This window comes from Gymnoscopelus braueri (assembly GCF_963280865.1).
Source record: "Gymnoscopelus braueri genome assembly, chromosome: 19".
Taxonomy (NCBI): domain Eukaryota; kingdom Metazoa; phylum Chordata; class Actinopteri; order Myctophiformes; family Myctophidae; genus Gymnoscopelus; species Gymnoscopelus braueri.
In genome coordinates, this window is record NC_137621.1 from 23948839 (window position 1) to 23963705 (window position 14867).

Here is a 14867-nt window from a genome sequence, read left to right on the forward strand (position 1 = left end):
CTGCCTTTAACAGAGACAGGATTAACAGAAATATGAAATTATCATCATCGTCTCTATGCTGAGAAGTTGAGCAAGCGTGTTCGGTGGTGTCCCTCCATGTGAAGAGAGGATCAAGAGTTGGTTACAGCCTTTGTTTGGAAGATCTCCCCTGCACCTCACAGTAGCACGTCAACGACTGATATCGAGAGGCTGCTGTACTTCACATGAAAATCTGACCAGGTATACAAATCCACGGACCTATCTCACAGCTGAGGCGTAGGCAGGCCTACAAGAGACAGACAACGTAGATTTAGAACTTTCCTTACCCATAATGCACACCCCAGCCTCCATGGTGATGGGGATTGTGTTTGCCCCACTAGGATTGGTCCTTGTCTTCACTGCCACTATCACCCCTCAGTGGAGGGAGGGGCAGGTGCGCCTAGGCCTGACAGGGACAGGATCACTTCCTCTGCCAGGGTTGAAGGGGATAAGGACTGGCCCTGTGGATGCACTGCTCTTACTGCGCTCTGACGGGCTGTGGCAAACCTGCTTGCAGGTGGCTCACTCTGAGTTGAAGCAGTGCTGGCCTGTGGCAGGTCCGTACCAGAGAGACCCGCGGGTTCACCTGGCACAAGGCCTGGTGCTCAGCTCCCTCTTCCTGTGCGCCACTGGGATCGTTCTCGCAAGTTTCGGCGTTCGCAGCTGGACAGATCTTCCTCTGAGAGGTATAGCGGCGACCGGTGGCCTCTTGGTGGCACTGGCTGGACTCTTCAGCCTGGCTGCCCTCGGGGTGTACACTTACAATCTCGAAAGACTGGGGATGGAGCTAGGTCACGGAGGCCACGGCTCCAGGTTCCCGCGCCTCAGCATGCGCCCGGCTGGGTCTCTCTACTTTGGATGGCTGGGCGCATGCACACAGGTGCTGGGAGGCAGTGCTCTGTTGTTTAGCTTCAAAAGGCCAAGATGCCCGGCACTACCCGCTTGTTCTGTGTGCCGCGCCTTTCCAGAGACGGAGTTATACGATGTTAGCTGTTAGAATGGGTGAAAGCTCTGAAAACGCACAGGACTAGGCATCCGGGAGGCACAGGGGTAAAGCTCCTGGGGTTCGATTCCTTCACAGTGCCTCTGGCTTGGCCGGGCGTTCCATTTATCACAGGTGAAAAGCTGGGTGGGGAGAGCAATCTCTGTTACTGCACTAGCGACTCCTACAAGTTGATTGGGAAGCCTGTTCATCAGGGAGCTGATTAAACTTAACTCTAACTCTAACTTCACCCTCACCTAACAGTTTTCAGACTTGTTGGGGTTTTGGAATCACGTGCTGTCAGACCAGTGGGCAGGCTCCATTCCTCCGCACATGTTAACGTCCTCCCAGTGAAACGCCTCACTGTCTGATGAAAAGAAGTGGTTGGTGACCTCATGTGTATCTGAGTAGACATATGGTGGTGTATATACACCCTCCCCAAGACCAGCTAGTCCCTGTCACTGCATGGTTGGCAGTGACACAGATTGGGAATTGGTATAATGACTAAATTGGGAGGAAAAATGTAAACTGGAAAACAGATAAAGAAAGAAAACCCACAGGACTGTAAGATCAAATTGGTGAGGATGAAGCCATTTGTATGAGAGCGGAAATATAGCAGTTCTGTTCCCTAGTTGATTGTAAAACCGCCTGTAAATTGATTTTGAAATTGGAAACAACCACCTTGTAATGAACCTGGAGTCTCTGAGGAAATCATATGGAATGTAATCATAGAACCTCATTTATAACATCCGCAACAGGTATTGATGTTGGCAGAATGATTTGCCTTGAAAACAGAAGTGCCATTTTGGGGTGTAAATATAAAGTGATTCGTGGTAGAAAAAGCTTTGTAAGAATGCTATGCTATGCTGTACTATTAACTGTAGGAAAAAAAGCTCAAATCCATGCTGCCTTCTACTGCAATGACTAGAAAACATTGGTAAACGTTGTACTGCCGTTTGTACATTCTGTAGCCATGTCTTCATACTGTTTTAGACGTTAGACTTTTAGACGTTCATACCTAATGAGTGTGTTTTAATGTGTTGGAAAATGTAAAATACTAATTATTTATTATTGTATCAGATTGATAGGCCAGTAGGCCTATAATATGCCACTGATTTCTGGAGTTTATCCACCTGTTTCTTGGCTGTGTGTTTTCCACTTCCTGTCGGATTTCATTGGATATCATTAGTCATCTGACCGGTTTCATTGGATTTCATTGGATCAAAAGACAGGAAGTGGAACACAGTGAAAAGCCTAGGAAACAGGTGGATATTGATAGGCTTGGGAAAAGTTATTTTTTTAAATAATTGTTGACTCTTTAACTTTAACTAAAACATTAGCAAAATAAGGAAAAATGTACCTTTGTATTTTATTCTCTCCCAAGCCTGACCATCAGTGTTGCCTTTTACAAAGCCATTTAACTGAAGCATGAATCATCATCTGATGAACATAGATCACTGTTCCTCAACAGTGATCTACGGTAATCTCAAAATAAGATTAAATAATATTTCATAAGTCCATCAAATTTAAGAATACGTTTTGAACTAATGGCAGAGTGTGGGGAAAACAATTGAAATTAAATAATGACTGTTAACGTGTTAAGGGCTTTATATGCTTCATTGCGTGCTGTGTCGCACTCCGAAAATAATCTACAAACTCATAATCCGTCACTGCGATGCGTTGTGAGCATGTAGATCAGCTATTTTTGGTGCGTGACACCGGGCCACAATTAAGTGCTGCTTAAAATCAGTAATGTTAAATATTAATAAAGAAAATGTAATAAAATAGAATCCTTCTTATGTATTAAATATGTCCTTGAGGATTGTTGTCCGGAGCTCAAAAAAGATTGAGAACCACTGCTGTAGATGATGTATGTGGATGTATGCTATGACGTATTGTGACATTGTACTGCAAGCAGCAACAACAGAATTACAATGTATTCTTTGTGAATGAATTGTTATTGTTAATGTAAAAGTTGACCCTTTGTGCACCAACATAATGTGGATTCTACTGTACATTAAAAAATTAAGAAATTCAAGAACAATATCTGTGTCACGATCTTGGCCTCTGTCCCTGCTCTGTGTCCTCCCTCCAGTTTTGCCCCTAATGTCACTCTGCCCTTGCCCAGTGTGTTCTTGCCCTCGTTCTGCTCACCCCCCCGCCCCCCCCCCCCTCTCTGTGTGGCCCTGATCGAGAGACTGGTTCCAGCTGGGCACCAAGCTGTCGTGCGTCTGAGTATTTAAGATGTGCTCAGTTAAATTGCTGGATTATTGTCTTCTGTTCGTTTGCTGCCATGTGCCATGTTTGACTTTTAGTACTTGAGTTTTCAGGAAAGAGTTTTCAGTTTGCCAATGTCTTTTGTGTTAAGAGTGTTTTCTGCATTTTGGGTCCTACATTCCATCCCCGGTGTGGGCGTGACAATCTGTCAGAAGTGTCTAAAAGCTATATGAATATATGCTTACACAAGAACGTTGCAGATGCCACATGGATGCAACACGTTGTGAGCTTGTTGATCACACAAGAGCAAATAAGTTCTGAGCTGGCACTCTGCTTTACTTCAAGCCCACATTGGGGAAGATTTGAAGGGACAACAAATCATTGTACTAAAGGTTTTCGGGTAGCATTGCATAGCAGGAGCATTGCGCTGATGGTTCATAATGACTTAGTTATGAACCATCGTCTCAGTGCTCCATGAGCTGAATATATTGCATTACATTACAGTTAAGGTTGATTTTCAATTCTTAACCCAGAGGCTAGGTCAGATTGTGTCTTTAGTCATTTGGGAACAGCTACATATGCTTTAACAAGAAATGACACAGTCATACTATCAGCTTGGAGCAAGCAAAACCCCTTGAAAAGTACTGTCAACTCATGACTCCTACTAAACATTACCAAACATATATCTAGGCTATTAAACTTGTTTTTGGCTGATAAAACAGACGCAATTATCACTGAATCCTCATGATAGTGTTCTCAAGCTGGTCCGGTCATCATTTCCACTCACACATACAGCCGGCAGCTCCGCGGCAAAAAAACATCCCATAACCATTTTCTTCATTGAACATGGCCAGCAAAGCATTCTGACTAAACACACTGTCATACGTGTGCTTAGTAATATACTTTTGCATTCTATCGTTAAATAAAACCATATTTGCCAGTCTGTGATCCTGTCCACTAAACGCTAAACAAGATGGCTGTTTTTGCAAAACTGAGCTAGCCCTTTGATTGGCTGGCCGAGTGAGGAACAGTGCCACAGATTTACCATAGATTGCCCAACACAGTATCGCATCCGTAGTGACTACCATCGACATGTTTAGATCCCATATGCTGCGTAGTTGTTTAGATGCCATATTCTGAGAGGACATGGGAAGCCATTGGCGAGCCCTCATTGGCTTTTACCAAGGCCAGCCAATGAGGAAAAAGTTATGAGAAAGTGACGACTAGTTGTAGCGTCTCTTTACTGATCAGCTCTGCAAGCTGATACAAATTCAGTGCACAACAGTGCACACATTTTGCTTTTGCTTACAAATCGTTTGAAGACCACAGCAATAAGACCACTGAATGAATATAAATGACAAGTATGACTTTCCAAAGCAGCCACAGAAGATAATATTGCTTCTATGATGCTCTTATGACCTAAACTGAGGAATAATTTCTATACCTATTCAGGCAATTGTGCAGAGATGTCCCATTGAAAAGTCTTGACAATCTCCTTGTCTTAATGTATGTAAGTAACACCACAGACATGTTATGAGCACACATGCACAGCGAGAACAATTTTGTGTTTTTTTTGTAGGTGTAGTTACCTTACAGTCTGTGAAATAGGCCAGACACTCTGATAACATTGCTTCTTATACTGAAAATTCCTCCTTCATTCATCAAAATTAGCCTCTTTAGCCACATCAGCAACTTTACATTTTTATTAATGAACATCACACTATCCTTTACAACCATAATAAAGATCACAGCACGTTTCAGTGATGACCTGCCAGTTTATTAAGCCAATGAACAGCCTTGTCACAACGAGATCTGTCTCTGTTTAGCGTTGATGTCCTCAAGCAGTTGAGCCTAAATGCTCATTCATGTATATATTTTGCCCATTTGTTAACCACATAAACCCTCTACTTTGTCCGTATGACCAATAGCAAAAAATAGCTCTTTTAGAAATGTTTTAAATAAAGCAATTTCACCTATAATGACGTGCCCACAATAGGGATGCCAGGGTTAATGTGGGTAATTGTTCATGTTGGGTTTGAGCAATACAGACCTTCAATGGGTCCTCTGCTCAGAGATAAAGAGTCATCCAGCTCTATTGTGTGGCAAACATAACTCATAATACAATGATCTATGGAGGCGAGGAACACCTTGATGTTGCCAACAAGGCATTATTACAGTGTTCCCCAAGCGAGATTCAACATCACGTTCTGTGCAAAACCTTTTAAAAGTATACCTTTAATAAGGTAATGTCAATAAAACAAATATAACTTTATAGTAAAATGTTATTTACATAAGGCATGAACTATAATACAAAGAGATACTCATAAGAATTATGAGGAAAATGCTTCACAATAGTTTTTTATCTAGCAGTGGAGTAGGACCGTAGCATCAAATAAAAAGATACTGGATCTATGAACAAACAATGGCATGGCAACTTTTGTTCTTTTGTCTTCACACTTGAGACACACACTTGAATTCTTTCCATCTTGTAGTATTTGTCATCAATCAGTGTTGGGTCTGGGTCATAATTAAACAAACCCAACCTTCCTGGTTCCTATGATAAACAACAAACAGACCTGAGGTGATGTCATTTAACAGTGATATGACTCGTCGTGTTCAATTTATTGCCACAGACCTGATGTATACTTTGTTGTACGGTTGTGTCGTGGTGTCATGCACTGAAAATAGCCAACCTACAAGCTTACACGGCATTGCATACGCGACACATTGTGAGCTTGAAGGCCGGCTATTTTCGGTGAGCAACACCATTGTACGAAGGAGCATAAATGTACTCATACTCCGTCATATGTTGGTGTTGCTCGCCGTACATAGCCAATCTACAAGCTCACATCGCAGCACCGTTGTACGCTGAAGTATAAATCAGGCTTTAGTGAACCAGCTATTTCACACTGCTTTAAGACAAATATCTTCGGTTTCTCCATTTCTTTGAGCGACACCACGTAAACCTTTCAGTGGTAAGACCAGTCTCGTCTTGGCTTTAGATGTAGAAGTAGTTCTCAGAGTCTCCGCCAGCCTCCACCTTTGCATCCACCTGCTTGTTTATGGAGTCATGCAGGGAGAGACCCAGAGAGAATTCTAACATTGGAGGCATGTCTGCCACTGGAGAACCCGGCGGGATCTCCAGCAGGACATCGGACGGTTCCGCGTCCACTAGCTGCTCCCCGGAACAAAGGCTCAGTCTGTCTGCAGCATCTGTCTCCGTTTCTCCGGCTGTTTCCATGGTGACCGTTTCGGTCTCCGACACAGCGGCGGTGCTCTCCATGGGCACGTCAAGCACTTCATCAGAATCATCACCAGCCTGCGTTTTGGAAGCGCTGAGGTGGGCTAGCTTCTCGATCTCTTGAACGAGCATCTCGTGGTTCTCCTTCCACTGACGAAACTTAGCAGCTGTCAGATCCGAGTCCTCCAGGACCTTGTTGATTTGCATCAGCTCAGCCTCTTTGGCCTGCAGAACAGAGGGCGTCCGTTAGCTATCCGAATGCTGACAGGTGTGAGTCTCCATCCATACTAGGGATGGAGTGTCCATTCATGTTAATGCATATTCATTGGGTTAGCGAAGAATAACTGTCTTGCAAGACGGAATGATAAGTAGATACCAGATAAGTGGTATGCCTTATTTCAAGTTATTGAATTTAAGAAGATTCTCAAAACAACTTATGTTGTATTGAACATGAGTCCTTAATCCATCTGTGGATTATTCACTTTTTTCAGAAAATAAATAAATAAAATGAGCAGGAGTATCATAATTTCTTAAAATCATTATAATTCTTGTTTCTTTTTGTTATTTGTTTGCAGCGAAAAATTCTTATTCAGGCATAACAATATATTACTTTTAGGGGTTAAACAATTCATTGAATAATTGATTAATTGATCATCAAACACAGAACAGAATTAACACTGATGCCCTGAGGACAGCATCTCCAGCCCCCATACATATAAACACATTTGTCAGCTCAGATGACACTAGCATTCTGTTGCTGTCGGGTAGAAACCTCATATCTCCATATTTTTTAAGTTTATATTTCTTTGTAAATGCATGCCCTACTTCATCATAATACAGGGTCACACAAAAGTACCAAAAATAGTAGATCCACAAGTATTTTAGTAACTGATTAATCATTTACTAAAAGTTATTGATTAATCAGTTTAGGGATACATAATGTGCTACTCGCAACTTCACTAAAATGTAAATGATTGTGTTTGTATCATGAATCAATGGTTATGTTTTGGACTAAAGGTGAGTTTGGGTTCAGATTCATGATTCTGTACTTTATTTTCTTATTTCAATAAAATTATTATTTGCAGCCCCACTTTTGTTTGGATGGAGAAGACACTTGTTTGTCTGTCCATTTCAAATATTTTGAAAGGGAACAGATAGAGCTATTTGTATTATCTGGCCCTCCTCTTAGATAGTGGAGGATAAGCTGTGGGTCATGGGTTAATAACAGTGCAACTGAATCTGATGTGTTCAGTGGTGACCTTGAGAGTGCTCTGAAGGGCGCGGAGCGTGTGCGCCTTCTCGTTGATGACAGGGTTCTTGTTGCGTCGAATGAAGGACTTCCTGAAGTGATCGCGTGTCAGCGGCTGGTCGTGACCCATCAGAGAAACGCCTCCTTCCTTTATGCTCTTGTGCATTACGCCCATCTCATCTACAACTGGGGAGCCTAGACACAGGAGTAACAGAAAGAGAGATCGATGGGGGGGACATAGGTAGACAGGAATACAGGAAGGGTAATAAAGAGGAGGATTAAGAGAGGAGACAAGGGCAGAATGGCTTTGGTTGAAAAAGCAGAGAGGAGACAGTTGTGAAGTATATTGCTGACAGCTGATTAGACAAATTGCACTCAGGGGGGAGAGGGCAGCAAAATAGCCTGCCATGTCGAAGATGATGATGCTCAAAACACAGGAGATTAAAACATCAGTTAAAAAGCACCCGCTAGACAGTCATCCATTTCACAGGCTCATGTATTAAACCATCTGTCGGGTGGAAACCTCATATGTCCAAGACGGTTACTTTTGATACTTTTGTGTGACGCTGCAGTATGATCAAGTAGGGCATTAATTTACAAAAAAAACACACAAAAGTTAGAATATGGAGATAGGAGGTTTCTGCCCGACAGGAACGAAATTGTTTGAGAGAAAGGTGTGGCGGGATTGAAGGAGACAGAAATGAAGCGTGTGCGCCTCCATGTACCTGGTACTTTGCTGCCACCTGTTGCAGGATTCGGGGAATGCAGCTTGTTCTTCTTCTTCGGTCGAGGCAAAGTGTTGGACTGCACTTTCTGAGGTACAGCACACACACACATGAACAGAGATTACAATCAAACGTGTGTGTGTGTGTGTGTGTGTGTGTGTGTGTGTGTGTGTGTGTGTGTGTGTGTGTGTGTGTGTGTGTGTGTGTAAGTAAGTAAGTAATCTGCGTTCAGACCTTGTTCGCCCTGCGTGGTGAAGGGGACGCCCCCTCATCTTCTGAATCTGTCTCACTGTAGCATTCTGTTCATAAACAAAAAGCTTCTATTAAGTTATATTAACCACTTTCAGCCTGACGTCCCTATTTCAGGCATTACTTTATAGATGAAAATGTTCTAAAATGAATTCCAAAATGTCAAAACTTTCAAAAATAGCAAAAATAGCAGATCTACAAGCTCACAGTGTGTCTCGATGTGTCTCACTTCATTGTAAGTCAAATTATATAGGGCTTAAGTGGTTAAATCAAATTACAAGTGTTTGTTATATACAGTAGGTATGGTTGAAGACAGTACTAATGGTACAGTATGTTTTATCTGAGCAGGTGTAGTCAACTTCTTGTTTATAGCTGAATGGACAGAGGCTACTGCTAAGGATATAAAGCCAATGATGAATTGGTTGGTAAAAACATGCACTTGTGGTATCATAAAGTGGCTTGAATAAAAGTGGTTTGCTAAATATTCAACCAAGGATTCAATTAAATGAAAGGATTAAGGGATATTCTTACCCTCCTCACTGTCAGGTGGGTCTTTGTGGAATTTCTTGTGCTTCTGAATGGCTGTGATCAGACTGCTGATCCATCTGCATAACATAACAGTGACAAACAGGTTAATGTAAGACATACAGTAGGTGCAAAACGCATTTAGTCAGTAGAATAGAATAGATCCTCCTGAGAGGAAAGTATCTTGCGCACAACAAAGGCCATAGAGAACACAACTAATTCAGACTAGATATACGCACATTGTTGACATGCTGCATCATTTAGACAGGAGCTCCTCCATTCATTACATTGATCACATCCTTAAACTGAAACAATGGATGCACATGCACACCCTTAACAAACCTCGGCTGTCAAATGCAGTCGGGTGGAAACCTTGTATGTCCAAAACTGTTACTTTTCAGCAAAAAGGAAGCTGTGTTCCAATGTAGTTATTATTTAGTTTATTATTTTGTTAATTATTTTCATTTATTTAATATTTATAAAACCCACAGACACACATAACCACTTTGACTTTATTTATTTTATTATTGCAAAAACGCGTTGTGAGCTTGTAGATCGCCTATTTTTGCCACAAAGTAAAACCCGAGAAGGAGATACAAGGTTTCCGCCCAACAGCAACGAAATGCTAGTGTCAGCTGACAAATGTGTTTATACATGTGTGGGGGCTGGAGATGCTGTCCTCAGGGCGTCAGTGTTCATTCTGCTGTATGTCAGCACAGTTTGTAAACCATTGCCTTGGACACGAATGGATTGTTATTATTCATGCTTTTAAATTTCCTCACATCATCTAAACCAGAGGAGACCATATTTGTTTCTGCTGCATTAAAACAGGACCAGACCCCGAGGCAGCAACCCCCCCACCTGCAACTGTAGTACTGTAAAGTCATCTCTAGGGGGCGGTGCAGACCTGTCTTTGATAAAGATTAATCTCAGCAGTGTCTGCAGCGCTGACATAAATTCTATCACTAATGAATAAGTACTCCAAATGGGGGTGAGGGATTTCAATCTTTAGCCTAATAAACCATCAGTCCTTAATCCTTCCTCTTAGAGAATTAATGAGGGTGTCTCGAACACAATCTGCTTTGATTTGCACAGGGAATCGGGGCCTTAAATTATTGAATATGTTTTGAGAGAGAGATGGGAGAGTGAGAGAGAGAGAGAGAGAGAGAGAGAGAGAGAGAGAGAGAGAGAGAGAGAGAGAGAGAGATGACAAGTTGGCAAAGGCGAGGGGAAAGAAAGACTTAGAGAGAGAGGGATGTTGGCGTTCTGTCCTCTCCCACACTTACTTGCCCATGTCGGTGACATTGTCGGTAGCAAAGAAGAAAGTCTGGAATCTGTCATGACACATTTTGAACACACTGGTAGGAGAGAGACAGAAAATAATGAGTACAACACGTCCATCAGTGTAAGACAGGAAGTAGTAAAAAAAATATGCTATAATACAAAGCGCTGAATCTCCAGAGTTCCAGATTTAAAAAGTCTTTACCTAAACCTCATTTGTTAACACATCGATCAGCTAGACAAAAACACAGGCACACATCACGCATGCACGCACACACACAGTTTGCAACAACACACTTACACACAGGGACCAGGTCTATCATAATGGTATGGTATGAAAAGTGGAACAAATTTGTAACGTCATTAATCAACTGGTGCCTTTATAAGACAATACCTTTTTAATTGCAGTCTCATTAGGAAACAAATACTTTTTGTAGGTTGGATAAAGCAGTAACACATTTCTTCATTTTGCAATGTGGCTGTTACAGCCATTTAATGTTGTGTCCATTTATGCACTAACTAACTAACTAACTAGAAGACAACTGTTGTCACAGAGCAGTCTATAGTAGACTAATTTGTTAACCCATTAAAGGAGTAGTTCACCCAGAAAATGACGTATTTTCTATCAATTACACACCCCATGAAGCCTTGAATTCATGGATATTTTTTAGTTTTTGTCTCATTTATGAGCCAATAATTCGATGACCGAGTGGCTGGTCAGTAGGAGACTCAATTGACTGTTAATCCTGTTAGCTGATTGATTAGAACATGGGGTGCATCTTCGGTGGATTGCTATTGTACTGTGGTTGGTCGATTTGAAATGGAAGGGTGGAGTCTGCAGAGTATATAAGGGAAACAGCTCAGTAGAAGTGTATGCTGCCATGGGGAGAGGGCCTCGCTGTTAATTTGTGTTGCTTGATTTTTTTTTTTTAGTATATTCTTCAGTTGTACATTTTTACAAACTTAGTTTTTCTGCATCCTGGTCCATTTTTTAAAATGTTTATGGTTTTTACAGACTACTACTAGTTTATTTGTACGCTGTTTACACTCCCACTTTGTGACAACTGTAAATCATTTTGTTGTGCTTCATGATAGAGCTAATATGTGGCAGACATTCTAATCCACTTGACCACTTAAACCCTCTAGATAGACTTAGTAAACTGGACCTGAGTTGTCTCTGTACTTGGACCGTTTTTTTCTGTCCACACCAAAATCTTTGCCAAAAATAGCCGATCAACAAGCTCACAGCATTGTGATGCATTGTGAGCTTGTAGAGCGGCTATTTTTGGCCAATGTTCCCCCCAGAATATGGATGCTGGGGTTCAAATGGTTAAACCCTTAAACACTTCAGTTGACCGGGGACACTTCAGTTGACTGGGGAATCCCCGACGGGTCTATCTTTGGTCCCCACATTTTCTCCATCTACACCAAATCTCTTTGCTGAAAAACACAGATCTACACACTCACTGCACATAACGCAAGCTTGTAGATCACTTATTTTTCCTAAATGTTTGTCTGTTTTTGCTGAATGTTCACCTATGCCCAGAATTGGGAAGCTAGGGTTTTTAAGTGGTTAAACAAATCCCTGATATTGTAACACCAAGATCATGTATGCTTGAGTCTTACTATTTCCTCTTGTGCTCTCCAGCGCTCTCTATGCTGTAGCTGGCTATCTGGACCAGACCTTCTGCCTTCTCCTCCTGCGGACACAAACACACCAGTAATCCATATAGGGAGTCTAGACATAATATGGCATTGACTGAAGCCAATGAGAAGAAATAGCTGCAGTATAATAAAACATATTTATCAGCCTGTGACACAATACCATTGGATGCATACACAGTGAAGGCCATCTGCACACTCTTTGGAGTTAAGGATTTTACTGTGTACTGTACGCCCACATTAATACTGTGATATTTAGTTGTAGCGCTTTGTGCAAATGCTGATTACACTTTCGATAAAGAACAATCATTTCAATTCCCCCATGTACACTCTGGTGTACATGGGGGAACAACTTGCAATAATCTTTTGAAATTGCTTAGAGCTTATTTGTGAGCTCTTCAGAAATCCCAAATGACAAGCTATATTTTTGAACAAAGTAAAGTGACAATACGATAAAAGAATGGGGAAGTACAGTACCAAAACGGTTCAAATGCTACATTCTTCTGAGGTTTAAATTGTTCTTTAGTTTTTTTTTTCATTCACATTAAATTATTAATAAAAACTATTCTTTAGCCACCTGTATGAAGATATAACCAAAGGGTTGGCTGCACTTGATCAGGGTAAAGGCATTATTATCGTTGCAGGTGGAAACCTCATATGTCCAAAACTGTTAGGTTTCAGGATTCAAATTCAAAGATAGCTATTTTTGCTACTTTTAGTAGGGCAGTAATTTACGAGAAAACATAAAAAGTTAAAATATGGAGATAAGAGGTTTCTGCCCGATAGTAATTATATAATCCACGTAAATGGTACAAAGGGTGCTGGACAGTGGCTGCTCACAGGAACAAGGTTCGGAGATTTGATTCCTGGCCGAGTCTCTTTCTCTATGGAGACAGTATGTTATTCTCAACTTGTGGAATAGTCGATCTACAAGCTTACAATGATGTGAGCAAGTAGATCTGCAGTTTTTGAATGTTTTGAAGAAAAAAAAAATGTCAAAACGTTTTGAACTGTTTGGAAAAGTTTTTAACATTTTCGCCTATAATGGCACGGCCAAAATAGGGACGCCAGGGTGAAATTGGTTAACAATAAGTTTTGTTTGCCCTGCGATAGACTGAGGATGACCAGCTCAAACAGCGGAACTGGCATGCTCAACTCATATGTCTTCTGAGTATAATGGGTGCCGACCAAATAGAAGATGAAGTCATTAGCACTCACAAATAAGTACCGTATGTGACACTTTTAATAACACAATAATAAGAAGGAAACTGACACCTTTCAGCTCTAGGCTTTCTTCTACGTTTCTGAGACATGTGGGTGTGACCCCTATTAAACAGCAGCCAGGAACCTGCCGGGTGTTAGCAACCAGCTAATACATGTCATAAAGACAACATCATTCAATGACAACTACTAGTAATAAGAACAAATCTGTCATAAAAAGAAATGTATCACATTCTGCTATTGCAACAGACAGCTCAAACCAATGTATTTCCACACAAACAAGAAAATGCATGCATGCAAATTATGTAAACTCATTATGTGCCGAAACTCCACAGAAACTAAAAATACACATAATAACCAACTGTACTCAAAACAAGACAGAAGCCATTCATAATTTAAACCCCTAAGATACTCAGTCTGTAAGTAAGTGTGTCCAATAAGCCTCCCTTTGGATAAGATCCTCTCCCTAGAATTCTCCCCGCATCAGTACGAGGCCTAACAGGTTCCAGGGGGTCCCTGACTCAATTATTGATAGCTAGATACCAAATGGACACTTACGGGTCTGTAACTCAACGAAGAGTATTTTACAGAGTAGAATGAAGTCACAGACATACAATTCGTATCAAATGGGGGCCTGTGGCCTAATTCATATAAGACTGGGGTCCTTGAATTTAAAAAGGTTCAGAATCACTGGCCTAATACAGACTGATGACCTGCAGAGTGTTTTGAGCCGTCTGATAATCAAAAGGTTGCCAGTTTGCAAGCTGGTCCGCCAGACATTCACAAAGGCCTACAGTATGTGTCGAAGTGTCCAGGAGCAAGACCCTTAACCCCTAACAGTTCCCCTGCAAGCGCTCATCATGACAATCTCAGCAGCCATCAGCTGGGTGAAGCTGAAACTGAATTTCCCCCGTGGGATCGATAACGGTCTACATATGCCTTCTGTCCCATTCATGGTGCTGTTAAATAGGCGTCACCCCCACGACCCAAAATTGGATCGGGGACAGTGAGCAGCATCATTAATATGAATGAAGCTGAATAAGAGCTATGAATGGGTCCCTACCAGTTGGCTGGTGTACCAGTAGAGAGAAGGGCCTTTGAGGACAAACCAGAAGCGCTGCCACTTCTGGGCAATGAAGACACTGCTCTCCTTCCTCTTCTTCCACAGCCAGCCGTCAAAGTCAGGACGACCCAGCTCACGGCACGACACGCGACGTCTACTCAGAGCCGTCGTCATACCTGGGAGAGTCAAAGGAGATACGCTTCCAGTGAGTGATGTTTGAGAGGCATCAAGGAAGATGTCTCCTTGAACGTGAACACGCCAAACATTATCTTACCTTTCGTAGAAATCTTTTTTGGTTCTTTAATTTCCTGAAATACAGAGATATTTCATTTCCGTAACTAAGTCTGCTTTTGGACAACAATAACGTGAAGAAATGTGAATATGGTCAATTAAACATTTTCCTCTCACCACCCTGAGTCCAGTCATTTCAGGAC

At 41.7% G+C, this 14867-nt stretch overlaps 2 protein-coding genes across 3 annotated transcripts in view; one reads left to right on the top strand and one right to left on the bottom strand.

Moving 5' to 3' along the window:
* Window positions 1-310: 310 nt before the first annotated feature.
* Window positions 311-1015, top strand: cldn23l (claudin 23-like; the record flags this gene model as incomplete). The annotated part of the gene is made up of 1 exon (XM_080414231.1): window positions 311-1015. The coding sequence occupies one exon, from the start codon at window positions 311-313 to the stop codon at window positions 1013-1015; it is 705 nt and encodes a 234-aa protein (XP_080270357.1).
* A 3963-nt stretch (window positions 1016-4978) lies between these two features.
* cnksr1 (connector enhancer of kinase suppressor of Ras 1) overlaps window positions 4979-14867 on the bottom strand; it is a 36902-nt gene continuing 27013 nt past the window's right edge. For both annotated transcript variants that reach the window (XM_080413297.1, XM_080413296.1), the window contains exons 12-21: window positions 14842-14867; window positions 14708-14741; window positions 14434-14609; window positions 12114-12187; window positions 10493-10564; window positions 9213-9286; window positions 8667-8731; window positions 8433-8520; window positions 7718-7902; window positions 4979-6683 (exon numbers count right to left, since the gene is read on the bottom strand). The exon at window positions 14842-14867 is cut by the window's right edge and continues 171 nt beyond it. In XM_080413297.1, coding sequence (XP_080269423.1) covers window positions 6216-6683; window positions 7718-7902; window positions 8433-8520; window positions 8667-8731; window positions 9213-9286; window positions 10493-10564; window positions 12114-12187; window positions 14434-14609; window positions 14708-14741; window positions 14842-14867 — 1262 coding nt within the window. In that variant the 3' untranslated portion in view covers window positions 4979-6215. The remainder of the gene's footprint in view (window positions 6684-7717; window positions 7903-8432; window positions 8521-8666; window positions 8732-9212; window positions 9287-10492; window positions 10565-12113; window positions 12188-14433; window positions 14610-14707; window positions 14742-14841) is intronic.